Source organism: Bombyx mori, chromosome 11 (assembly GCF_030269925.1).
Source record: "Bombyx mori chromosome 11, ASM3026992v2".
Taxonomy (NCBI): Eukaryota; Metazoa; Arthropoda; class Insecta; order Lepidoptera; family Bombycidae; genus Bombyx; species Bombyx mori.
In genome coordinates, this window is record NC_085117.1 from 13,053,312 (window position 1) to 13,080,594 (window position 27,283).

At 37.5% G+C, this 27,283-nt stretch overlaps 3 protein-coding genes across 3 annotated transcripts; 1 reads left to right on the top strand and 2 right to left on the bottom strand.

Annotated features, from left to right (window-relative positions):
- The first annotated feature begins 17,974 nt into the window (after positions 1-17,974).
- Positions 17,975-18,848, top strand: CPH8 (cuticular protein hypothetical 8). Its single transcript, NM_001173298.1, has one exon. It carries the CDS (start codon positions 18,042-18,044, stop codon positions 18,771-18,773), a length of 732 nt encoding a protein of 243 aa, NP_001166769.1. The 5' UTR covers positions 17,975-18,041; the 3' UTR covers positions 18,774-18,848.
- Positions 18,849-22,669: 3,821 nt separating this feature from the next.
- Positions 22,670-23,731, bottom strand: CPH7 (cuticular protein hypothetical 7). Its single transcript, NM_001173299.1, has one exon. The coding sequence runs from the start codon at positions 23,659-23,661 to the stop codon at positions 22,741-22,743; it is 921 nt and encodes a 306-aa protein (NP_001166770.1). The 5' UTR covers positions 23,662-23,731; the 3' UTR covers positions 22,670-22,740.
- A 2,720-nt stretch (positions 23,732-26,451) lies between these two features.
- On the bottom strand, positions 26,452-27,054 carry CPH6 (cuticular protein hypothetical 6). Its single transcript, NM_001173300.1, has one exon. It carries the CDS (start codon positions 26,989-26,991, stop codon positions 26,479-26,481), a length of 513 nt encoding a protein of 170 aa, NP_001166771.1. The 5' UTR covers positions 26,992-27,054; the 3' UTR covers positions 26,452-26,478.
- Positions 27,055-27,283: the final 229 nt, after the last annotated feature.

The following is a 27,283-nucleotide window of genomic DNA, read 5'->3' on the forward strand; positions in this document are numbered from 1 at the left end:
TCAAAATACAACTGTGTATTGTTGCATTAGAGCGTTGTTTATATACCAAATACCTCTGTAAGAAATATTTGTACCTTTGTTTATTAAATTATTATAATATATTTGTCAGGGGCGTTGGTTTTATCGTTGATAACAAGGAAACCAACAGAGGACGCAAGCGCCACTCGTTTCAGTTTACCCCTTGCAAAATAACATTGAACTTTATGACATTAACGATTAGAACCTAAAATTCATCCTGATATAAATACAACACATGTTTGCCTTGAATGAATTGTTAAAGGGCCACTCACTTGACACTTCTGATTAAATATATACTATAAAATGAACCCTCTGAATTACGGAGCATTTGTTTTGTAGATTTTTACTCTTGTAGATTTATTACAAAATAAAATATATTTTTATGGTTGTTCTTTCATTATATTTTTCATTTTATTTCAATCGTTGAGCTGACAAGTTCACGAATTTTCTAATTAACCAGTTACTTAAGTCCATAGACTTCAAATGAATGTTGTCGCCTAACAAGAGATACAAAGTGCTTCTATAATAATGTACTGGGGATTTTCTACCCTTTTTTTAACGCTGGGGAAGCCATTATGGATATCCGGTTGAGGAGGATAATGGACCGGGCTATGTCGGACTCCGGCGCCTCCAGAGAAGAAGAGGACCAAGGTCCTCCACCTCCCCCAATTACTCGCAGGAGACTACGCCTTTAAAAAGGCGCACGAGGCACTCGCCCCGCAGAACCAACTAAACCTAATCCTAGACCACATCGAGCTCCACCACACTGGCTACACGAAACCTTCGGTACCGCAGTGCGCGCCGAAAGTCCGCCTTCGCCGGTACCCGTCCTGGTGATACGACGGGATTTCATCCCCGGGAAAGTCCCAAAAGACATCGTATCGGGAGACACATCGTGGGTGGCGCACAGGAGCCACCTTGCACCGGCTCACCACCGGACCGAAAGTCGAGTATCGGGCGGGCTTTTCTACCCTTCGATATAAAGCATACTTGTGTTTCATGGTCGAAATTGTTAGTATATAAGTACTTTCGGGCTTTTACCCGCGACTTCGTTTCGGAATACTTACTTGGGGATAACGCCAAATTTTACCCGCGACTTCATTTACGTAGAAGGTTAAAATATTTTTGAGTAATATAATGTTATGGAGCTATTTAAGGTACCAAAATCCCGCTTTTTAACCGACTTCAAAAGAGGGGGTTATCAAATCAAATCAAATCAAAAAAGTTTTATTCAACATAAGTGAAAGTACATACTTGTTGAACGTCAAAAGAACTACCGCCAATTCACAAGAATTAGCCTCCGTCCTGAGAAGAATTGGCAAGAAACTCAGCGGGCATGTCTTTTTTTTTTTTTTTTGAAATATTAGATTTTTTATTTTATTTTAAATATTTTTTTTTTTTAAATATTAATTTTTACAGTAAGTAATTATAACATAACAATTATTACAATATTGAAATGCCCGGAGCGAGCAACTCATTCCCACTTTGTGCAATCTTCTAGATAATCATTGACTTTATAGTAAGCTTTATTGCACAGATGTTCTTTAATAGTTTTCTTAAACCTATGTATATAGGTATGTAGGTTCTGAACATCTTGTGGGATTTTGTTGTACAGGCGCACAGACAAACACCCGAATGAATTTCGTATCTTATGTAACCTACTCATCGGCACAACAAGCTTGTGTTTGTTCCTAGTATTTCTATTATGTATGTCCGACATTTTAGGAATTATCAATTCGACTACCATTTATTTATCTATCTATGTTCACCGATTTCTCGAGAATGCTTGAACCAATTCTGATAATTATTTATTCTTTTTTTTTGTTCGAAACGAACCGAGAAAAATCTAAAATTTTCAAAGCCTGTCTTGAAGTGATTTGGATGTTTCTTATTATTATTTGTTAACAAAACCGCTGCTAACAAAAAAATTACAACAACTGGGAACAAAACAAGACCCCAGACTGAGGCCGCCCACCTGTCCTGTTCGCCCACCTGTCCTGGTGCGACTGAAACTGGAAAGGCCTCCGGGCCACCAGTAATCCTTACCTCATATAAGAAAAACAAGACACTGAATTATTTTGAATTAATTTGGAACTTAATTTTACTCAGATTTTTCGTTTATTAGTGTACCATGTGCAGAGGTTTATGTGTCCTGAGCCAAAATGATGTCGAAATAATCTTAGTAATTAATAATGTATAACTAGTCAGGTCATAAGTATTGTCACACAGTAAAAACTTTTCTTTTAGAATGCTGGCCACAAAAAAGTTTATTGAATTCGAATTTCGAATTGTTCATGAAAATAAAAATGTATACTTTTAGAATTTTACTCATTTTACAATATGGAGTGGACGCTTAAAGAAGACCGTGTTGCAGTCATTGCGTTGCATCGTTGCGGTTACGCGCCAATTCAAATTTTTAACATACTTAAAAATTTGAATATAACCAAAAGATTCGTTTATCGTACCATCAAACGATACAATGAAGACTCTAGTGTAGTGGTCGCCCTCGGTCTGTTAGGACGCCAGCAGTGATAAAAGCTGTGAAGGCGCGAATTCAAAGAAATCCCAAACGTAAGCAGATGGGGTTAGCCCAGCCCTTCAGATGGGGTTAAGCAGAACCACGGTGAAAAGGGTGTTAAATGAAGACTTAGGGCTTCGGGCATATCGAAGAAAAACACGACATCGTTTGAATGCTCGTCTAATGGACCTGAGACTGAAGAGATGCCGCGCTTTGTTGAAGCGGTACGCGGGAAAAAAATATCGGGAAATTCTTTTTTCGGATGAAAAAATTTTTACCGTAGAAGAGAGCTACAACAAATAAAATGATAAAGTGTACGCACACAGTAGTGAAGAAGCGAGCAACCGTATTCCGCGTGTCCAACGAGGTCATTTTCCATCCTCGCTCATGGTATGGTTGGGAGTTTCTTATTGGGGCTTAACAGACGTACATTTTTGTGAGAAAGGTGTAAAAACGAATGCAGTTGTGTATCAAAATACAGTCCTGACGAACCTTGTGGAACCTGTTTCTCATACCATGTTCAATAACAGGCACTGGGTATTCCAACAAGATTCGGCGCCAGCTCATAGAGCGAAGAGCACACAAGGTTGGCTGGCGGCGCGTGAAATCGTCTTCATCCGGCAGGAAGACTGGCCCTCCTCTAGTCCAGATTTGAATCCGTTAGATTACAAGATATGGCAACACTTGGAGGAAAAGGCGTGCTCAAAGCCTCATCCCAATTTGGAGTCACTTAAGACATCCTTGATTAAGGCAGCCGCCGATATTGACATGGACCTCGTTCGTGCTGCGATAGACGACTGGCCGCGCAGATTGAAGGCCTGTATTCAAAGTCACGGAGGTCATTTTGAATAAACTTTAGTGTCATAAGAATCAATGTTTTGTTAAGTTCATTTTGGTATATGAATGGTTACATAATGAATAAACATGTTTCAATTATTTTACATTAAACATATGACAGAATTTATGACCTGACTAGAGATCTTTTTTGCCACGTACCATCCGGCTATGGAATGAGCTCCCCTCCACGGTGTTTCCCGAGCGCTATGACATGTCCTTCTTCAAACGAGGCTTGTGGAGAGTATTAAGCGGTAGGCAGCGGCTTGGTTCTGCCCCTGGCATTGCTGAAGTCCATGGGCAACGGTAACCACTCACCATCAGGTGGGCCGTATGCTCGTCTGCCTACAAGGGCAATAAAAAAAAAATAAAAAAAAAAGGTATATTATATACATATTCAGAATAAGTCATCAGTGCAGTCATAGGAAGTCTATCGAAAAATATTTTTAAAATGGTGAGATCCATTTTAATCGTGAACTATCCACCCTATCAGACGTTATTAGGCTCTTAAAACAAAACCTGATCGTTTTAGTCCTTGAATGTTTTATATTTGTATCCAATGACGCTAAGATAAGTTTCTAAGTTTTTTTTATTTATTTTCAGTACAGTATACAGTACAGTATGCTATAAAGCCTACTTTCTACTAAGACCGATTGCATTATATAAAGAAATAGTTTTAAATAGTTGTAAAGTCTTCTTTAAACAGACTTACAAATCTCCGATAACTCATATGAATAAGAGCATTAATGTGTAACAATCTATGACAGGGGAGGGCACTATAAGAATGTTACGGGGTGGTGCCACGAGTCTGGTTGGTGTTGACCGCGGGAAACTCTCTTCTCCCCTAGGTCTGACTTAGGGTGAAGATTGGACGTCGGCTGAGGTAGTGCAAGAGAAGTCGTTTAGTGCGTAGGGCCCTAAACCACTTTGGGTCCGCTTTCTGCGACCAATATCTCTAGAAGATCAAGTCGCACATATACTACGCACCCCATAAGACGCGGTCCCCTCATAAGAGGTTCTGTCCCTTGCCTGAAAAAGAAGGGCACTATAAGAAGAAGTAAAGCGGAACCAATAGACACTACAGCTTGAGTGCCGGCTCCATTTATAAGGGTGTTATCTATGGAGTCTTAAGAGTAGTTTTAATTACGCCTACAATTCGCGAATACCAAACAGATTACTATAATATTATAAAAGCGTGTTAAAATATTGTGATGCCAAAATTAGTTCATTCTAAAATTTTTGCGTTATTTCTAAGTTACGTTGTATACCTAGACTATTAAACAAGTCTCAAAGGTTGTATGTAATTATAGCTAAACTTAAAACCTTGGAAATATTTTAATTATTCCATTCGATGTCGTACCAATAATTATTTTAACTATCTACAAAGGCAATAGAAATAACTTAAAAAATAACCCTTACTTGGTTACCTTACTAAGTTATAATTATGATGCAATACAATATGAATTTTAATTTAAATTCCTTCTCTTTTGGTGAAGTGTAATTAACTCAATAAAAAATGCTTTAAGCGCGATAATTAGTAAGCTAATATTTTTTTTGTGACTATGTTGACAATACTGAAATTTAAAACTAATGTTACGCTATAACATGACCAGTTTCATTCGTTCACTCAAGTAAAAAAATAATTGCTTATTATACACATTAAATTATCTATTTCTGCTTACCGATTATTAAGAAATACAAAAAAAAAAATCTCGAGCTCAAGATTGAACACCTAAAACTAAATAACGGGATTCACCTTGATACATTAAATTTAAGTCTCAATTTTATTCTTTCAGCTGTCTATTATGACAAATACTACTTTAATTACTGGTGGTAGGTAGGACGTCTGGTGAGCTCGCACGGGTAGAGGTATCTACGGCAGAAATAGGTAGGGTGGCTACCACCACAGCAGAAGCAGTAATGCGTTTCGGTTTCAAGGATGAGGCAGCCCTTGTACTGTACTGAAACCTTAGAACTCACATCTCAAGGTAGATGGTGGGATTTACGTTGCAGAAGTCTATGGGCTCCGGTAAGCACTTAGCACCAGGTGGGCCATGAGCTCGTCCACGCATCTAAAGCAATAAAAGAAAATGGTGGTAGGGCGTATTGTAAGTCAGTAAGTCCCCCGCCCTGTCTAATTCTAATATTACGAATAAAAGCAGTAGATTCCAGTTTGAAGGGCGGGACGGTCACTTTGCAATGCAATTCGATAATCGACCTCAAAGCGGAAGGTGAGTAGCGTTATTCACATGTTGCTGCCCCTGAATTCTGGTAACTACTTAACACCATGTGGGCTGTGAGTTCGCTTCATCAACTAAGCAACAAATATAATAATGGCTGCGCTGTGAGGTCATATATCTATATATTAATACGTGAAGCAAAAACTTTGTATCCCTTTTTACGAAAATTGCGCGGACGGAGGAGTGTGTAATTTTCCACACTTATAGAGAATATAGAGAAGAAGTGCACAATGCTAATTTTTTTTTAAATAATGCGTAAAAGATACATTATATAAATAAAGAAAACATTACACAAACTACATACATACATTCTTGACGTCTGTGGTCAAATTAAGAATAGATTACATAATAATATTGTTTGTCTTTATTAATATATTTTTATAGTGTAGTCTTGGCGAAATTTGTGATTATAGAAGTATAAAATACAATCATAATATTGTACAAACTTATTATACAATTCCAATTAATTATAGTCGAATTTCGACTACTGCGGGACCTCTAGTTCCTAATAATTTCACAAGATAAATTTTGGAGGATTTAACTTGGGCAGAACAAGTATCGCATGGATGGAAAGGTAAAGGACCTTTTAATCATTTACTCGAGTTACGGCTTTCCCTTTTACGCATTAAAATCCCCTCAAAAACATTTCCATAAAAACATATCGTGTCAGTTAATATTGGGTTCATAAGCCAGTGTCGTGTCAATGACCTTTTGTTCCCGAACTTGATCTTAATGACGTTATATTATTATTATATTATGAACATAGCTAATGGCAATCACAGACGATCATATTACGTAACCTTCTAGATCTAGATTATTTTGACAATAGATTTCCGAAGATAAAACTGAACAAACAATTACGAGCCCAATTGATATTATTATTTTTCATATGTGTAGATGAGGTCAAGAGTTCATTGCTTACCTGGTGATACCACTACGGTTACCGGAGAACAAGATTATGGCTACACCCTCTTCAAGACATGAGAACGAATTCTCAATAAGATTATTCAAATAGAATAGTAAGTAGGCTTACAATAAAAACGCTTTTTGTGCACTTCGTTTTTATTACAAACACTATAATATTGTAACTAAAGTTAATAAAAACCAAAATTATTTTGTAAATTAGGCATAGCTATTGTTGAAGGTCACCGGAATTCGGAGACATAGCTAGACTCTAGCGTACCTTTGAGAAAGGCAGTTTCGCATTGGACGTCTGTAGGTTGATGACGCAAATAGTGCAAATTTCGGAAAGTTTATATTTAGTAAACTATCTACTTATGTAACGCAAAGATTACTTCTAGACATCCGGGTCTTCTCCAGATCACCGACACCACATATAAATAAATTTTAAATTGTATAACATACCGCGCAATGATAAAACAGTAAATACAATTTTACAACTCCTTTTTTATATTTGTAGCATCAATTCTATCATCTACTTTTGTTTTAGTTAAAATATAACAAATAACTTAATACGTACTAAGCTGCTTAATATTACAAAATATAAACTGTCTTAAATAAATGATTAGGATCTCCCTTGTCCCTGTCATACTTTGTGGGCTCACAACATAATATTTGTCCTTGATTACAATTTTATTTGACCAACTAATTTATGACCAGTCTTTGGTCTTATGTGAAACTTCAATATCTATCTGGGAAACACAGGTAAGAACAAAAAACACGTGGGCGATCGTATTCACGTTACGATGTTTAAGGGCCTGGGTAACGTCAGGTCGCTTTCAGGTACTTCATCTTCCTTTGACCATCGCACCAACTGCCGCCGGAGTACAGCAAGTGCCTACTAGTCGGCACCACTGTGCTGATCCCAGTGCGTTTCCAGAAAAAAAATTGTCATCAACCATACAACTTTGCAATTAATTCCCCATTCACGGTGTGCCTCATTGAGCTCGGCGACATGTTCTTCTTCGAACAGGATTTGAAAGCAGTAAGGAACGTTTGTACCCTTGGAATTAAAAACATTACTTTCAAATTTCATCAACTTAAATTACTAGTATAACTACTTGCGCAACAATAGTATAAACTGTAACAAAAAACTGCGGAAGTAAAACATAAATTCTTTCATCAAACATTCCGAAATATTGTAAATTAATTGCAATTGTTTAATTAATTTATTATGCATTATTTTTTCCGCAATTAATTCCACATTCGTGAATTTAATAGTTACTGGAGTGTTTCATGTAGACTTAAAATATAATTTTGCGGAACTAATTATAAATTTTATTAAATGTACCACACAAACTTATATTGTATTTGATTCAGGAAACATATCAACAATGTTACATTTACGAAGGATAATTAATAGACATACTCATAACAGAAGTGGTAGAAACAAAATAGTTACGACCTTCGTGTTTCAAAGGCAAGCAATGTCAAAGGCAATGTCTATAATTTCTAGTAAACTCTTAACACCAGATGAGCCATGAATTCGTCGACTCGTCTACCGAAATAATAAGAAAATAAATAATTCTACCAGACGTCCGATCGTTTCAACAAGTCCCTTGCTTTAGACGTGCGAAATCAGCATCTAATCAACTAAGTTATAAGAAGGTCGTTCGGTGACAAACGAACGGAATTGAATGTAAGCTGTGAACTCATTACAGGGGAAGTAGCTTGAACTAAGATTATGCTAAGTACACAACAGGTCCGTACTTAGAATATAAAGTTTTAATAATTAAATAAATGGTTTGTTGGTTACTTTTAAATTGTGCTATAGGAAAATGTATGTTTATTTAACCACAATACTCATTGCGACAAACTTATTTACATTCGTCTCCTGCAATTTAGTTGCGTTATTCAATATTTTTTTTTGGAGAATTCCATAGATTTGCTTTGAAACATGTTGGCAATATTATTATTATAATATATATCTGTAATTTATAATTAATATTATTATATTATTATAAATTCTTGAGCTACCGACTGCTTAAAATGTCTGCTTTTTCTGTCTCAATTAGAAAATAAACATACATGCCTAAGCAATAATGAGCCAGTGAAGCAGTAATGCGTTTCGGTTTGAAGGGTGGGGGGGCAGCCGTTGTAACTATACTGAGACCTTAGAACTTATTCTCAAGGTGGGTGGCGCATTTACGTTGAAGATGTCTATGGGCTCCAGTAACCACTTAACTCCAGGTGGGCTGTGAGACCGTCCACTCATCTAAGCAATAAAAAAAAAAAATATGTGTTTTGTCTGTTATGTACTAGTTTGGTATGTGCTAATAATGTTTTGGGTCATACGACATTCAACACTGACAACACCAGTATATTCTCGTAGTATATTATCAACCACGTCTTCGGCTGTCTAGCCACTTTATAAAAACTACTAAAAATATATATTATCTATTCAATCGATATATAAAAGTCGATATGTGACTGTATGTGTCTTCCCTATATATCCTGAAACTGATTTCGACAAAATTTTCAGGAAATCATCAAATTGGCCTTCTTTTTTTTTGTCGGGAGGAAATCGCCTGACTTCTGTCCTTCACTGAGGATGGAGGGCGGGGCATGTCGGAGTCGAACCAACTACAACCTCCTGTCGCTCAACAACCAGCATCCAAACCTCCCATGAGACAGAGCTCATGAAAAGGCAAAGGGGGGAAAGTGAAGCGTTTAGTCTCTCCCATCACCCTCCCCCTCGGGACGCCGGACTAGCGGTCGTCGGCCCCACGACCACCAGCCCTCTCGGTCAGCAGGCTATCCGAAGCCCGCCTAGATGGCGCCGGTTAGAATGGTCTATCCTACGGAATACCCCGCTGGGTCAGAACCAGCGTGGGTTGAGGATAGCCGGCCTTCCATCACGCGGATGCTCATGCATAAAACGCGTGCAGAGCAGCTTGCACGTCGTATTCTTAGGCCCCCTTCACCGGTCCCCAGGCCGACATGTGAGGGAGACCCGAAACACTTAGAGGGCCAGGGCTTGGGCGAGATCCGCCTCCCCCCGCCGCCTCCTTCTGCGAGATGGTGCACTCGCAGAAGTCGAGCATCGCCTTCCACGATTCGTCGTCACCGAGCATCAATGCCACAACACTCGGCAACGACAAGTCGTTTATCAAATTGGCCTAGCGATTATTTTTGTGGAATATAGTAAAGAGTAATAGTGCAGATGTTTGGTAGCGATCGCTTCAAAGTCAAACGACTGGACCGGGTTCGGCTAGTATAATATAATTGATTTGCGTCAACAATAGTCAGTATTAAATTATGTATCAATTTAATTCTTGAATCCGCCTCTGGGCAAGTATCGGGCCGCGGATCACCTTGATCTAATAATGACGGTGCAAACGACTTATTGACAATATAAAAAACATGGAATCACGGGAAACAAAAATTTTGTGCTTGTATTTACGATGGTTTGACGAAAATTGTTGCTGCCACAATGCTATCACGCGTTCCGATTCATTTAATAGAATTTCGAAGTTGATAGTTGTTCCAAAATAAATACTTGAAACTACAACCTATGGTCTCGAGGGCGTTAGAATGATCTTTCAAACTCTCTGCTCATCCAAAAAAAAAAAAACTTGTATGCAGAAACAGCCATGACATAAAGGTAAAACGGGACGTTTCAGTTTATAAGAATATGGGGTCTCAATTATATTGTTGCTTAAAAAATATGTATATTACTGTGTCGAACAATATTATCTTTACGATTTGTCATCATCATCATCATCTTAGCCTATAATAGCTGTCTACTGCTATACATAGGGTCCCCCAATCGATCTCCAATCCGACCGTTCTTTTTCCACCTAAATTCAAAGTTACACAGCTATTTTCATTGGGTTGTCCGCCCATCTGATAGGTGGCCGTCTCAAACTGTGCTTGCCAGGTGCTTGCCGTGATCTCCACTCAAAATTATCTGCCCCCACCGGCTTTCCTATCTTCGCCCTATGCAGCCTGCCCACTGCCACTTCAGCTCCCCAAGCAATCCTATTACTTATATAATTTAGAATCTTTATTATGAACGAAACTAGTTAGAAGAACTTTGTATAAAACTACTTTATAATAAGTATGTAAAGTTAAGAATTAGTTAACAAGTTAGTACGTGTGTTGTGTATGAACTATTGTGACGTAAGTAAAACCTAAGCACGTCATACACTTATGCGGTCAGGGAAGCAGGCTCGAGAAGTTTCACTGTTGAGTGATATTTATACCTACCTAGTACCTAGTAGAATCCGATAGCTTGTTATATAAAAAAAAACTTGTTTCTTTATTCGAAGTGGTACCAATCGCATGATTTATTCAATTGCCTTAAAAAAAATTGGTTCATTGTTGGTAGATCAGGGAATGTGTCAGACACATACATATATAATATTTATCAAAATATATAAAACAAGCATGGCTAGGCTAGAACAGGTCTGCCTTACTCAGTACCAGCAAAAGATTTGTTTAGTTGAGCACTATTTCAAACCCATGCGGTATTGTCAGTCACACAGATGCCACCGATATTATAAATTTTCGGCGTTAAGGTACTTCTAATATAATTTATTTTGAAAACGGTTTAGCTAAAATCTAAAACAGTCCTGTGGATTCCCTTGTAAATAAGTACGTCTCGGTCTAGGAACAAGCCACTTCTTTTCTGTAGGAAAAATAGAGGCTTAACAAGTTTACTTTTATATTAGTATACTTAGTATAAATTAGGTTACTATTCTACGCGGTAAGTTAAGTATTACTATGTTACTAGTAATTTAAGTATTACTACTATTCTGCGCCAACAACACACACTGTCGGTGTACTTTGTATCCCATGAATTTCTGAATTGATAATCATGTTAATAATATCCAGGATGCCTGCTATATTTACATCGTTACATGAACTTGATTAGCAAAATTCGAATCAACTACATTTATTTCAAACGATTAGATCACTTAGTTTTATGTTGCAGCCAGTTTAAATTTATTCAAGTAAAGAGTTTTATTCGAAATTTCAGCCAGTTTCGAAACAACACTTAAAACCTCCAAAATCGGCAACATATTAAACCAAGTACCCTGAACTTTTTCAAATAAATTACGCTTCAATGTAACAGAAGCCCGTTTTATGCAAACGTGAGCTGTATAGTGCATTGTTCGTTTGAAATGGCAACGCCGAGGGGGCAGCTTATCAGATCGCTCCAGTTTTGCAGTAAGTGTATTGTCTCGACGCCTTCGCACTTCATACGTGACGTTGACGGGACCGAAGATATCAGCATTTGAATTATGTAGCTGTTTCATTTGTAATGCATTGAACAATTGAGTTTGGAAGCCAAGTATTCTTTTTTATGGTTGAAGGATTACAGGTGGCCCAGAGGCTTTTCCAGCTTCGCCAGGACAGGTGGGCGAGCCTCAGCTCAGCTCAGGAGGAGTAAGATTAGCTAACAGCTGCCCGAGCGCCTCCGAAACAGACCTAACAACTCAAGAGCACCTGCTTCGCAAATGGATCTACTACCGACTGAGAAACTCAACGTGCTGATGCAAGGATTAGGTTGCACTTTTTGTGAACTCTTTGCCAAGTTCGACGAAAACGGTAACCGGGATCCCATGCCAAGTATTCTGTTGAGCAACCATATTGATCGATTAATGTCCAAATATCAAAAATAGGAAGTGCTTCTAGGTACACGAATATTTTTTGTAAAACCAATAATTGTCACTGGAACTATTCGCGATAAAAGTAATAGTATAAGACTATATATATATCAATGGCCTTACTAACCCGGCTACTAGAATGTCAAAGAGAGTAAATGTCAACAACATTAAATATTTACTAGTGATTACACCGTCATGGCCATTTCTGTCGCGAAACAATAACAATAATTATATAATCGGCGACAGTCGAGCTGTGCCTCTGGACCAGTATATAAACGAACAATACTTTTAAACTGTCCAATTTTAATTGACACGCATATGAGATACGCTTTTAATTAAGTTGATTCATTAAAAACCTTTACCGACCCTCAAGACAAAGACTCTCACTGAATTATTGACTCGAATACAACCAATACGACATTCCAGTTAAAACTGTATAATACATTTACAATTTACGATGTTGATCACTGGTATTTGCGCAAGATTTTTGGATGACGAAACGGTACAGTGCGCTTGCATCAGGAATATTTCATATCCATAATTAGACATTGAATAGGCGGCAGCATTGTAATCTTATAAATCGTATAAAACGGTCACGTTTTCTGGATTAAGTATTTTTACAACGAAAATAATGTTCTGCACGACAGTACTAAGGAGATATAACATTACTTGTATGATTTCAAACATGCCTTTTTTTCATAATGGTGCCTTATGTTATTTTTAGTTTCATAACTTTGTACGGAATGATCTTGATTCTCTCTCACCGTGAAAATAGAATTTCATAAAGTTGTCTGTTCATTGTGTCGTTTCAAACCATCGAAGTCAGTCTGAATACTTGATTTTGTATTCCATATTTTTTTCAAATAAGGCCGAATACTGTTAGACCGATTTAATCTCTACAACACCGTATAAGGATTATCTAATAATTCTTTTTTTAAACTTGACGGATTCCGACAGTTTCCCATCGACACGTACCACATAAAGAGCATAAGCAACATGTCACATGCTCGAAATAAACGTGACATTATTATAAAACGCTTACTTGAATCATGTCTTACATGGCATTCATATTTTGTCAGACCACTAGAAAAGACTATGTATGTATGCGTGTACTTATGCAACCCTGGACTTCACCATCTGTCCCAATATGTCCCTAACTATAGTGTAATTACCCAATTATCTTATCGAACTTGTAGGATAAGTCCGCACGTGCTGGTACCATGTCTATTACTTCTTTTTTTTTATTGCTTATATGGGTGTACGGTACCCACCTGGTTGTTAAGTGGTTACTGGAGCCCATAGATATCTACAAGGTAAAAGCGCCACCCACCTTGAGATATAAGTTCTAAGGTTTTAGTATAGTTACAACGGCTGCCCCACCCTTTAAACCGAAACGGATTACTGCTTCACGGCAGAAATAGGCGGGGTGTAGGTACCTACCCGTGCGGACTCACAAGACGTCCTACCACCAGTAAACTAAAACTGAAAACAACTAAAGTAAGTACTACCATAAAGTGCCGATTTAAAAGTTAAGATAGCACATTGTCAATTTAATTGTGACTTCGCCATCGTGTCTGAAAGTCGAAGAAATTGTTCGCGTTTTGTTACCTAAATCTGATCGACGGAAACCGCAAACTCTTGAAATAAAAGTTTTTGGGTGAAACAATGTTAAATATAAAAATCAATTTAATAATATTTTTTTTTCAAATCCCTTGAAAAGAGTCAAAGTCTGTACTGATCTATAGCGTTCTTGTGGCAGATAATAACATATTATTTGTGTACACTGTACAGTTATATAAGTGTAAAGAAAAACCTTTATTTAAAACTCTTTAGTTTTAAAAAATGACTTTTCTTCAGTGTCATTGAGTGAAAAGAGAGTTTAGTTTTGTATAGTTTATTAATACTGTTTAGGTACTGTTTAACTTTTAATATTAATTTTAAAAGAGATTAAGGGCTTTAAATTTTATTTTCTTATTATACATATAACAGAAAACGCAATTAAGTCTTTTATTGTTTATTCACTCTGAAATACATCACATCATTATATATGTATATGAATGAATGAATGAATGAATGAATGAATGAATGAAAATTATTTATTGCACAAAAATATTCTACAAAGACGAACTTAACGCCATACAGACATTCTCTTCCAGTTAACCCTCGTTGATGAAGTGAAAGATTAAAAAAATGCGTAGCTGTGATAAAGTTAATACATGTCTATAATTTAAAGAACTAGTAGACATATATTAGTTATACATGCATATTTAGTAATAGTAAGGCGGTAAGAAAAATGTAAACTCGTAAGACAAGAACCATAAAGGGAAATGTTAGTTTCCGCCCTCAGCGGTTTATTACAAGAAATCCGAAGGAATTTAACCTTGAACAAAGCAACCGAGAAAACAGCACGTAATAAAATACAACCAAAACTACTGACTACAGTATATTTATATATATACATATATTTCTTCTGTGCGTGTGTTTGTTACTGAACTCCTCCTAAACGGCTGGATCGATTTGAATGATTTTTTTTTCTATGCGTTTGGGTGGCACTCGGGATGGTTTAGATTCACAAATCAGCCCGGCAGAGGGCGCTGGAGTCGGTATCTAGATTATTTATCTTTCCTAGAAATAATTATTTATATGGAAGAACAACGTTTGCCGGGTCAGCTAGTATACGTATAAAAGCAGTTCAATTAAAAACAAGCCCTACAATTAAGCTGTTTATAGTCGATTTCTGTTGTCATTTGACAATCAAATTGATTTACGATTTCACGGCACACCTGTCGTTACGAGGTCAAAGGAGTCCATAGACTAATGTCAATGCCGGCACCGGGCACTTAAAGTCTATATTATTTAACGTCTGTCCCAATCTTCGAACCGGTAAGGGTGACTATTAAAAACCAAAGAAGAACCAAACAACATTTAAAATTAATTCTAGATGAGCATCAGCCATAAGCTCACTCTCGTCGTATAGTTAGGTATATATGATGCCGATCAGATCCTAAAAACTGTTTAGAACTTAGAAAAAAAAATTGCAACAAAAAATATCAAATTATATATTTTGGGTATAGAATATAAACGCTAAAACACCGAGTGTTTTCCAAAGGCGTTTGGTCCTTAATTTATTGATTTCGAGTAAATACTAGTTTAGAGCAGTTCAACATTTAACTGTAAAAGGAGAGAGGTACGGTCAGCAAAACAAGATTTTTTGGAAGAGAAGGTTTTTATGGACCCTCAAAAGTTTTGTTTACCAAATTGTCGCTGAACATTACGATGAAACATTTCAGTGATAATTTTTATCATTGCACTTGTAGGCAGACGAACATACAGCCCTGATGGTGAGTGGTTACCGTCGCCCATGGACGACAGCAATTCCAGGGGCAGAGCCAAAACGCTGCCCACCATTAAGTGCTCTCCACAAGGCTCGTTTGAAGAAGGACATAATCTCATAGCGCTCGGGAAATACCGCAGAAGGGAGCTCGTTCCAAAGCCGGATGGTACGTTGCAAAAAAGATCTCTGGAAATGCACTGTGGATGAACGCAATGGTTTTGGGTAGTATGGATAAACTCTCTGATGGCGGGCGGTGCAATGGTAAAATCTCAAACAATTCTCCACAAATAAATAAAAATGTCATGTTTTACTGAAAGCGTCTTCGTCTTCCTCTTTCTTTCTTTTTTCCCTACCTCTTCGCTGGTAGCCTAAGGAGCTGTTCTAGCTACGCGCATACGTAGAGATAAGCTCACGGGCTCAACCTTGGAAACCTAACACTAGCCTTAGCAAGAGCAGTGCTTTGCAGAATCTACCACCGGTCCGGAATCACGACCCCACTTAGAAGATCCGGCGAGAAAATATATAGGTTGCTAAGGGTTAGGACGGTGACCGGTGCTTGAAGGACCTAAAACAAAGAGGGGATCCGACAAGACACGTTTTGGGCGACGGCGGCTTTGCATTGCCCCGGTCGCCTAGTTTGAATATGTAATTAGCGACTACCACAATAATAGGGTTGTCTTCCTAAAATACGCAGTTCCGAAAATGAGCACTGGTTTCAAGAAACCCAAGAGTTTGAAATTAATCCAACCTTCTCCGCAACCTAATTTCTGACTATCGCATTTAAATATTAACTACATTATATTCATTAAAAAAAAACATAAACACAATTAAAGAACTACGCATTATAATATAAACAAGCCACCTTCGAGCACACAGTTTAATTTCCTCAAAAATAATTTTACTGCACACAAAAAATAATTGACGCAATATTTTAAAGGAATTGCTAATTAGAATATTAAATATCCTTTATCGGTCTGACTGTACCGCGTGTCCGCTTGTACGCCCCCTTGATAAACGATAAATAGCTATACGCACAGACGAGGTGCGACAAATAGATAATAATAATGTAGTAATAAAAAACAAATGAGTTAAAATTAAAAGGACCTATTCGACCTGGTCAAAGTGACTGGTAACGACTGAATGTGAAAGGCAAAAGGCCGAAAAGAACGGGGTGCATTTGAAGAGACCTACAGAATTGAAGAAGAGAATTAAAATTTAGATTTCACCGAGTAATGTTAATAAAGTAAATTGTTGTGTTTATGATATCGAATATACAGGAGAACTGTGGAGTTATAATTATCAAAATTAAAATGATCAAATGTAGGTTCGTTCGTAGCGCTCTACGATCGCTGGTAATAAATATAAAAATATAAGAAAACAAAAAAGATTGTAAACGCAGCGAAGGACAGCTTACAAATAGCGAATTTAATTTTGAATTCGTAAACAAACTAAAAAGTTTCAATTCCTGATCCTTATGTTATTAAATGTGCTAAGTAAACCATAGAAATATAAACTAAAAATACAATAATGATAATAATAAAAACTTATTTAAACCACTACGATGTTTAAGTATAACAATTAGATTAATGTTCTTGTAGTAATAGTTAAAGGATAACTCATTCTAATTGAACCAAGGTTATTATGTGAATAAATTTCTTTAAACCTAACTACAACAATTAATTAAACGTCCAAATTAAATACTTCAAGCATTCACTCTAGATCTTAACATTCATAATTGGTAAACTTAGAAAAACTAACACTCGTTATTTTGTCGTATAAAGCATAGTTGCGACAACGCGGAACTAAACTAAACGTATTATATGAGTTTTAGAGTTGTTGAGTAATTCCTAGTGGTCTTGGACACCACTTCGGTCGACTAGCCATGTCGATACCTTTCATTGTATGAACCGAGAATTCTACAGTCCTAAAAACTCAGCTTATAATCAACTTAATAACAATACAGCTAAGAATTAGTTTTTGTCCTCACTTTTACAACGTCCTGAGCTTTTGCTACGATACGTAAAGGTCATTTCGTGCCAAAGATAAGAAATTAGCCGCTTAGTTGAGATTAGTGAATCTTCATATTTAAAGCATTATAGAATAAAGTCCAATATGGCATAACCATGTTTGCCAAAAAAATTGTTACGAAATTTCCTTCATTAAAAATGCATTGCTATAACGTCTTAATTAGAAGTTGCTATGTCAAATCACGAATTCCGCTATAAACAAACGAACTATAAAGCAAAAAATAATTAGTTCTCATCATTGCGTACTAAAACATCGCGACCACGAAATTCTTTCGCTGGTATGACCGCCACGCACCACGAGGTCAGCATTATTGACAACTGACATTGTTCTACTAGCTAACGAATTATAATTATTATTATTATGTTACTCGCTCGCTGAAATTACCTTTTAGACCACTCACTATAAATATCGCGGAGGGCGAGTCAAATGTATCAGTCGGCCGTGTGCGGTTTGAAGTGATCTACATACATCGTCAGGAAACACAGACCACGTTCATTATGAAATCGATGGTGGTGTTGTTCGCTCTCGCCTCTGTGGCTTGCGGCTCCTTTTTGCCGGTGGCGCAGCCCCCGCATCATCCCGCTGTCGTCCTGGACCCCCACGGCCGGCCTCTGGACACCGCGGAAGTCATCAACGCTCGCGCTCTCCACCTTCAAGCTAAAGTATTGGAAGGACACCACGCCCCACTCGTGCACGCTGCTGTCGCGCCGATTGTAGCTCCTATCGCTCACTCCGTCATCGCTCCTGCTGCCGTCTCTCATCAATCTCGTGTTGATGTACGTACCAGCCCCGCCATCTATAGCCACGCTGTTGCCGCACCAGTCCTCGCACACGCCGCCTACGCTGCACCAGTATTTGCTGGTCACGGTCATGGACACTGGCTGAAAAAACGTTCCCTGGGTCACTTGACTTACAGTGCTCCCATCATCGCTCCAGCTGCGGTTTCTCACCAGTCCCGCGTGGATGTGATCTCTAGCCCGGCAGTCGTGTCCCATGCAGTCGCTACTCCCGTCGTAGCTCACGCCTATGCTGCCCCCGTGGTCGCTGCAGTAGCCCCAGCGGCCGTGTCTCATCAGTCCCGCGTGGATGTCCGCACTAGCCCCGCTGTAGTAGCACATGGAGCGGTCGCACCATACGCGCACGGAATCATCACTCCTTATGCCCATCATGCTGGACTCTTCCATTCCGCCCCCTTGGTACACTCCAGCCCCCTGGTTCACGGTTGGTGAAGAACGATCCTGACGAACAAACCTTGTAACACCTAAGTATTAAAAAATGAAAAAAATATATTTATGAAATACAAAACCATAAATAAACATTCGTTTTACTTTTAAATCATCATCTGACATGTTAAGCCAAACAAAAGCTACGATTATGAACCACATTTTATATTAACATGCAACACCAAAAAATAAATTAAGATGTCTCAAATGAAAACCTACAGATTCAACATAATATTTTAAATTGAACCCATTTTAGAAATACGAATTTACTAATTCAATTAATTGAACGAACGTTTTAGTTAAGAAAATATTTAGCAATTACTACACTTGTCGGAAACGAGCGATTTCTTGTATTGAAATGTATATGAGAAGTATCAGAAAATTGGCTAAGTTACTAAAATAAATTAAAAGAACAATTCAAAACAAGTCAAATTTTGAAAAAATATCTAACGTATGTCTCTAAAAATATTTCGTTATATCGTTAAAAAAATTGTTCCAAACAGTATTGTTTCCATTTCAATTAAATATTGATATGAGTTTCTCCTAATACACTAGAATAAATTGCTAAAGTGCAGCTTCCAAATGCTCATTTGGCATTTCTGAACTTCTTGTGACATACATAAACATTTTAATGATTACTTTAATAATTAAGAAGAGGCTACCGAAGAAACGGTATCTTATCAATTGAAATTATCATGTTGTAGAAACTTTTTTTAATTACTTTCAAATTCGTACGGACATACGTGCAACTTGATGTCGACTGTTCACTGCTGCTCACGCACATCAACGATACAGGATCACTCTCTGATCTTTTGTGTGTTTTTGTCTAGTACTAAACACTATTTTCTGACCTTCAAACGACTAAGAAACATTCAATTAATAAATTTTATTAGAATAAAATGTTTGATTAGCTTTTGTACATAGCATTGGGTATGTAAAATTTTACGTATAGATTTATTTTTAATTTTGAATGTGTTATCCTTTATTAATAAATAACAAATCAAAATAATTTAACATAAATCAATTCATACAGTAGAACAAATCTTCCAATGCGCTTGAAGGAGGTACCGTTCCCAAGATACTGGCTGCGTTACCTCGTTGGTCAGCCAGACTCACTCTCTGTGAAAAGTTCCAGCCAGCCTTAGCATCACGTGTAGCCTCCTTGAAGCGTTTGGAGATTTCTGATAAAAATAGATTTATTTTTATTTATCTTTGTATAGATTTTTTTATCTTTGTTTATCTTTGTATAGATTTTTTTATCTTTGTTTATTTGTAAAACATTTATTTTTATCGAAACGCTTACAACAATCAGTATTTTTACTAGCGGTATTTATTTTTTTCCAACTGATGGTTGTCTGAAGAGATCTTACTTAGTGATGAAATCGTCTATTGGGCTTTTTGTTTTTAACAAGATACAAAAATACTGTCTACAACGTAGACATTTCGGTATTTAATCTTATTCAAATGAATTGATTCTAAGCTGAATATCAAACGTAAATAGGCTTATTTAGGCCGACAACTTTGCCCGAATCAGGCAATCCTATGTTTCAGGCGGGTAATGCTAGTTTCATGTTTTAAAATCACTAAGAATAAATTAATCTTACGAATACTGTTGTTGTTTTGAAATAATTTGAGAATTAGTATAGATAAAAAACAAATTTATCAAACAAATTTTTATACAAACTCTCTATTCAATATCCTTACAATTACGTGCGTCTGTATATAATTTTAACTGCTTCTACGGTTCAATCTTGCGTTTATTTTTTATTTTATTTTTTAGCATTTTTTCGTATTCGACTTCCCAGTTTATGTGGACACGGATAACGACACAGTTTCAATAATATGTAAAGGCAAACTTTATTCTTATAATTTATGAATTTCATGGGATCTTTAGCTTTTTTCTTCCTACCTATGCTGATCGCCTTGAGAGGCTATTTCAGCTTCGCCCTAACGTTTGTAGATGAGCTCACGAGGCTCAAACCGAAGAGTTGCTAACGCTGACCCTAGCAAGAACAGTGCTTCGCAGAATCTACCACCGGATCGGAAACGCGACCCACTGAGAAGATCCGGCAAGAAACTCAGTGGGCTGTGTCTGTGGGTTAATTCGCTCATCGAACCCTTCGTTACAAGCGACGGGTTCGACGAGGACGGTGACCGGTGCTTGTGGTACCTAAAAGCAACGTTAATGGATCAGGAGCAACTTTGGGCAACTTTGGGCAACGTCGACGGTTTACCATTCGGTCTACTGGGTCGGCTATGTAGTTTCCAGCAGCCACGATGGCGCAGCGATGCCGACTTTAGATACTTACTAACTGAATCGAGCTCCAGGTCATCGTGGAGATCCACGTTCCTCAGGAACCATGCTGCTCCGACGGCTATCCTGCAGAATCGAGATTGAATAACCTGAAGGGATTTCAAGTGGATGCGAGATTCGTGAGCGAACACTACGCTTGCACACGTCATGACGGGGCGTATGCAAGTTTTGTAGAGAGTTACCTATCGATACTCTGCATGTTCTAGCTAGTCACTATCTCTAATACAGACCTTTGGATTAAATGTGACCAAAACCCCATTGCGCAAGAGTACTATATTCATTATAAACAATGTCAGTATGATTTCTTTCACATAGCTACGTCGAAACAGGGATCAAAATTGAATGCAAATCACATTATTTCATAAAATTTAATGATAGGAAATTTCAGAAATTATTTTGATTATAATTTTTAATTTGTGTTGATCATCATGATTCAGAATACGATAGTTATTGCTAAAGCAATGCTCCTGCGCAACTGACGGTCGACGTCACACAGTGTTAGGCTGTGACAGCATGCACTAGGAGGATTGAGAGAACACGATCGCCCAAATTCATGAATAATAGGCACTTCTTGCAAAAAAAAATTATTGCTTAAATGGGTTGACGAGCTCACAGCCCACCTGGTTTTAAGTGGTTATTGGAGCCCATAGATATCTATAACATAAATACCGTCACCCACCTTGAGATATGAGTTCTAAGGCCACAGTATAGTTACAACGGCTGCCCCGCCCTTCAAACTGAAACGCATCACTGCTTCACGGCAGAAATAGTCGAGGTGGTGGTACCAGTGGCCACCAGTAATTACGCAAATTATAATTTTGCGGGTTTTGATTTTTATTACACGATATTGTATGTGTTATTCCTTCACCGCGGAAGTCAATCGTGAACATTTGTTTAGTACGTATTTCATTAGAAAAATTGGTACCGGCCTGCGGGATTCGAACACTGGTGCATCGCTAGATACGAATGCACCGGACGTCTTATCCTTTAGGCCACGACGACTTCAAAATTCGTCGACGACTTCAAATTTCGAATTTAAGCTGAAGCATGCAGTCGAATCTATAATTATACATAAGTTCTTTGAACTTAACAGAGTACGACAACTTGCTACTAAGCAAGAGCTACGATTAACTGGATAATAAAATTACCGGTTATTGTGAAAAACTGTGAAACGAATTTCGCAAATAGCAAGTATCTTTGTAAAGGAGTTTCTAGCGAAATCAAAAATTTACTAACTGTCTTTTCAGTGGACGTTTTGTTTTGATTAGTAGAAATCTCTATCTATACTGTGGTCTAATTTGATCGACTGTTCAAAAGGGAATGCTTCATATTACCACTAAATTCTCATCCTTCGAGTCTTTCTGCAATGGAACTAACTCGTTTTATTTATTTATTTTCAGTTTAATATGATCAGGTACCATTACAATCATCTTTGGGAATCTAAATCCGGTTTGAATTTATACAGGACATTATCTCAACACGATGCATTTTTCTAAATTTCAGTAAATTAAATAAGTTAACAAATTAGTAGTAGTAGTAGTAGAAGGAAAACAAAAAAAGAATCGAAATGGTTGATAAATATTTTATTGTCTATTCATTTTAATAAAATTGCATCTATTAAAACGAAAACTACAATTTCCGTCGAATCTAATTTTCGCTTCACCACAGGCCCTTAAAGAGTCCGGAATATCCCAAATGTGCGACAGGTGCAGTCCAGATAGCGGAATGGGCCAGAGGAGCGGCAGCCAAGGGAGTCGCGATCTCGTGGGATACTATAGCGGGCTCAGAGATAACGTCCACACGAGATTGATGTGACACGGCGGCGGGGGCGGTGTGCAGAACTGGAGTCACTACAGCAGCTAAAGAACGTTTCTTCAACAAGTGTCCATGAGAGATAGAATGAGCACCATATGTTGCACCGGTCCAAACAGCAGAGAGAGGAGAAATAGCGTGAGTTACGACAGCTGGACTAGAATGTACATCTACACGAGACTGATGAGACACGGCAGCTGGAGCCACTGCGACTATAGGAGCTGCTACAGCATGAGTTACAAAGGGGGTAGCCACGGAGTGTCTCAAAATAGGGGCAATCACAGCATGGGACACCAAAGTAGGCTTAGAAATAACGTCAACGCGAGCTTGATGGGAAACAGCTGAAGGAGCAACCAGAGCCACAGATCGTTTCTTCAGAAAGTGTTCGTGTCCAAGAGTTGATTGAGTCAGGACAGGAAAATGTGCAATAGCAGAGTGTGTAAGCACAGGTGTGGTGATAGCGTGGCTCACGATCGCAGGGCTGCTGTGGATGTCAACACGGGATTGATGCGATACGGCGGCAGGTACTACAGCAGGAGCGATTGAGTGGACGACAGGTGCGACGGCAGCGTGCACTAGATGGGCGTCGTGATGCTCCAGAGCCTTAGCTTGCAGGTGTAGAGCGCGAGCGTTGATAACCTCCGCTGTATCCAGGGGACGACCATGGGGATCCAGCACCAGCGCAGGATGGTGAGGCGGTTGCGCCAATGGCACCAAAGAACCGCAGGTCACTGAGGCTAAAGCGAATAACACCACCAACGCGTTCATTGTAAACGTGGTCTGTGTTAAGATTCGACGAACAATAAGATCACTTCAATCCGTTGATCGGCTGACTGATGCTAATTGCTTGAATTGAGACGCTTTTATACTTATGTGGTCAAAATTTAATTATGTGGTACGAATGTCAAATCCTACAGTTGCACGGCAATGTCAAGTGTTATGTGAAAGTTATCGACCTTGCTCCGGGGCAACTTTTGCGCACCGGTCAATAATACTTCCGATTAAAAAGAATCTATAGGCTTTTTCACTATTCTCAAAATATGTTTAAACTTATACAAAATATTGGTGTCTAACGTATTGTACGTACCAATGAAAATTTCAAAAAAAAAAATATATATAATATTTAGTATAATAATTTATATATTAATGTATTTATGAATATATTTACTAATATATTTACTAATATATTTACTAATATATTATACTAGCCGTACTCGCCCGCTTCGCTGGGCATTTAAAATTTACATTATTATTTATTGTCATTATTGTTAGGGAGTCCAACACTCATATAAATATTAGCCTATCCATTAAGTACACGTATTTTCTACATGGATACCAAGTTTCAAGTCAATCGGATGCATGGTTCAGTAGTTATAACGGAACATCCGTAAAAAACAACATAGACTTATATATTAGTATAGATAATATAATAATATACTCCAGAGAATGAATTAACAGTAAAAGACTTAATTGCGTTTTCTGGAATTTAATAAGAAAGTAACATTCAAAGCCCTTAATCTATTTTTAAATTAATATTTTTAAAAGTACTATTATACTATCCAAACTGAATTACTCTCTTCATTGAATGAGAGACAGGTAAGTGATTTAGTCTACAAAATATCTTTTTTTTAAACTAGAATTTCAAAGGCTTTAAATGATAAAGGTTTTTCTTTACATATATTTATTACAATAATATAGTATAATACTTTGAGAGGTTACCAATTTCTCAATTTAAAATATAACAAAGCTTGATCAAAGTAGAAACAGTACTTAATTACAACTTAAATATAGCTTTACACCTATCCTGAGGTTTAAAGCTTGCTATCTTCTGTTTTTTGCAGAAGCACGAACACATCTCTTGAATTTAATTTCGCAGGATTATCTGGTACTGGATTTTGTAAAAAAATTATTATTTCAAGATTCTAATAAAATCTGATTATATTATAAGACATTGTTAACCTCCCTCCTACTCTGCCCGCAAATTTATTTCTAGCAATTAAAATCTGTGAGCGTACACGATGAGCACGTTTCATGTTACGTAGGTTAAAAGGCTGAAAAAACACCGTCTACATTGGCACGTGCCCTGTTCTTGGTACGTAACGTTTGCATTGGGTAAGTAATTGGATAAGAGATCCTTGAAAATCATTTTACCCAATCCTATTGGATTAAATCAAATGAGTATTGAGACTTATAATATGTAATTTATAACTTATAATCAGATAACAAGAGGCAGTTCATAAGATTAACCAACCAAATTGAGAAAGAAGATAGTTGAAAGAAAAGCTAGGACAATGATAGCCATAGCAACAAATTCCGCAAAAACTTTTAAGAAAATATTAATTTCATACACTTAATACTATCAACTGTAAAAGGATTGTTGTAACGTAGAAAATAATGTTAACCTTCATTCCTCGTATTACATTGTCTTCCGGTTTCGTCAGATTGACTCGTTGGTTTGAAATTCAGTCCAAGAAATACCGAGCGTTCCGTACTTATTAAAATTTAATAAAACTTCATCATCACATCAGCACATATGAATACAGTTATCTGTAAATTACGTCCTGAGCTTTGGCAGTTACTCATAACATTTACAGCTATAATAGGGTCAATTCGTTTTGTGAGGACGCCTCAGTAACTACTCATTAGCAGAAGTAGATTTCCGTCGTCGAAATCAACATAGAATGAAATCATTGAGCACAATCAATATTTTACTTGTCTATATATACATACGTTTAGTTCTCCTAAGACACACAACGGGGTATGGTACGGTTTTCATTGCTAATTAGGTATTTTGTTCTTATACACTTATAAAAAACATACAATTTACATTCATAAAATGCAGAGAAAAATTGATGATTGTTCCTGACAGTATATAAATGAAATACATGTACAACTTAGAAAAAATTGTATGCTAACGTGGCAAACCAACAAAATCCGAATTTTTATTAAATTAATATTATATAAGAGAAAAACTACTTAAATATTATCTTTTGCAAAGTGAATAGGATTAGTTAGGTAGTTTCTAGGTGCTTTCAGGATAATAATATCTTGACGCACTCGTTCGAAAGGTTGGGGACGGTAATGAAGTTATAAACAAAATATGAAGACGAAAAAAGATAAGTAACTAAAATTCTGTTACGAAAAGAATTTTGATATTTCGCAAAAATTCTTAGCATTAATTTCGAGATTAACACAATTAATTTATTCTCTAGCGACATGTCTCAGGTTGTAGCAAGCGCTTAAATCTTTTACTACTTTTTAGTACCATTCGGAATACAGCTGTTACTAAAAACAAAAGTTGCGGTAAACGAAGTTAGATGTTGATGAACCAATACGGATATATACGTACGGTATGATTTAAACAAAATACCCTGATTAAAATACAATTAAACCGCTTTAAGCTTGTGATTTATACTTTTTCTAATGTGAACGCAATAACACACCACAACATATGAACACGTTAAACATGTTGATCGTTTTTCAGCGTCAGAAAGTAAAAATTAAACAACAGTTTTATTAATATGTGTGATTTTGTTTATTTATTTACGTTCAAAATTCATACATTCTATATAATCCTTGCTGTGATTACCAGGCGTTTACCGGCAAAAGAGAACGGGCTTCGACGATGGTTGGAGCGGCGACTTCCTCAGTTACAACTGAGGGGGAGGAGTGCACATCGTAACGCGACTGATGAGAAACTGAAGCACCACCAATGTACAATGAAGGCACTGAAGCGGCATAAACTGACCGAGCTTCAAGGACTGGTTCGGTAACCAAAGCAGGAGCCACAACTTGAGCAGCGCTGACTACAACTGGTGAAGTGCGAACGTCAACTCTAGACTGATGAGAGACAGCTCCAGCTCCATAGACAGCAGTATAGGGAGCTACCACGGCGTGTGCTTCTGGTGCAGCAACAAAATGAGAAGCTACCGCTGGAGCAACATCCACGACTGCTGGCGACGTTCGTACATCAACTCTAGACTGATGTGATACGGCTGTCGGCACTGTATACGCGACGTGTCCAATGGATCTTTTCACGACGCCCGGAGCGGAGACAGCTACTGACAACACAGCAAACAGCACCACCAACGATCTCATTGCGAACGAGGTCTGTGCACGGATATAAGAAGGATCACTTCGGACAACGCTTTGCCGACTGATGCCCAATACGGAATCGCCTCACTCTTTTATACGGATGATCATTTCTAAGCATGAATACAGTGTGTCATGTGGATAGCAAAAAAAAAGCGGCCGTCCTTGTCTAAATTGATCGAAATGTCGTGGTAACTATTACAATAACGCCTTAATGTAGGCCTCTGATGAACGGCTAATGGATCTGTGACATTTAAACAAAATTCGTGGTGGTTAATTTATAATATAAAAAAAAATA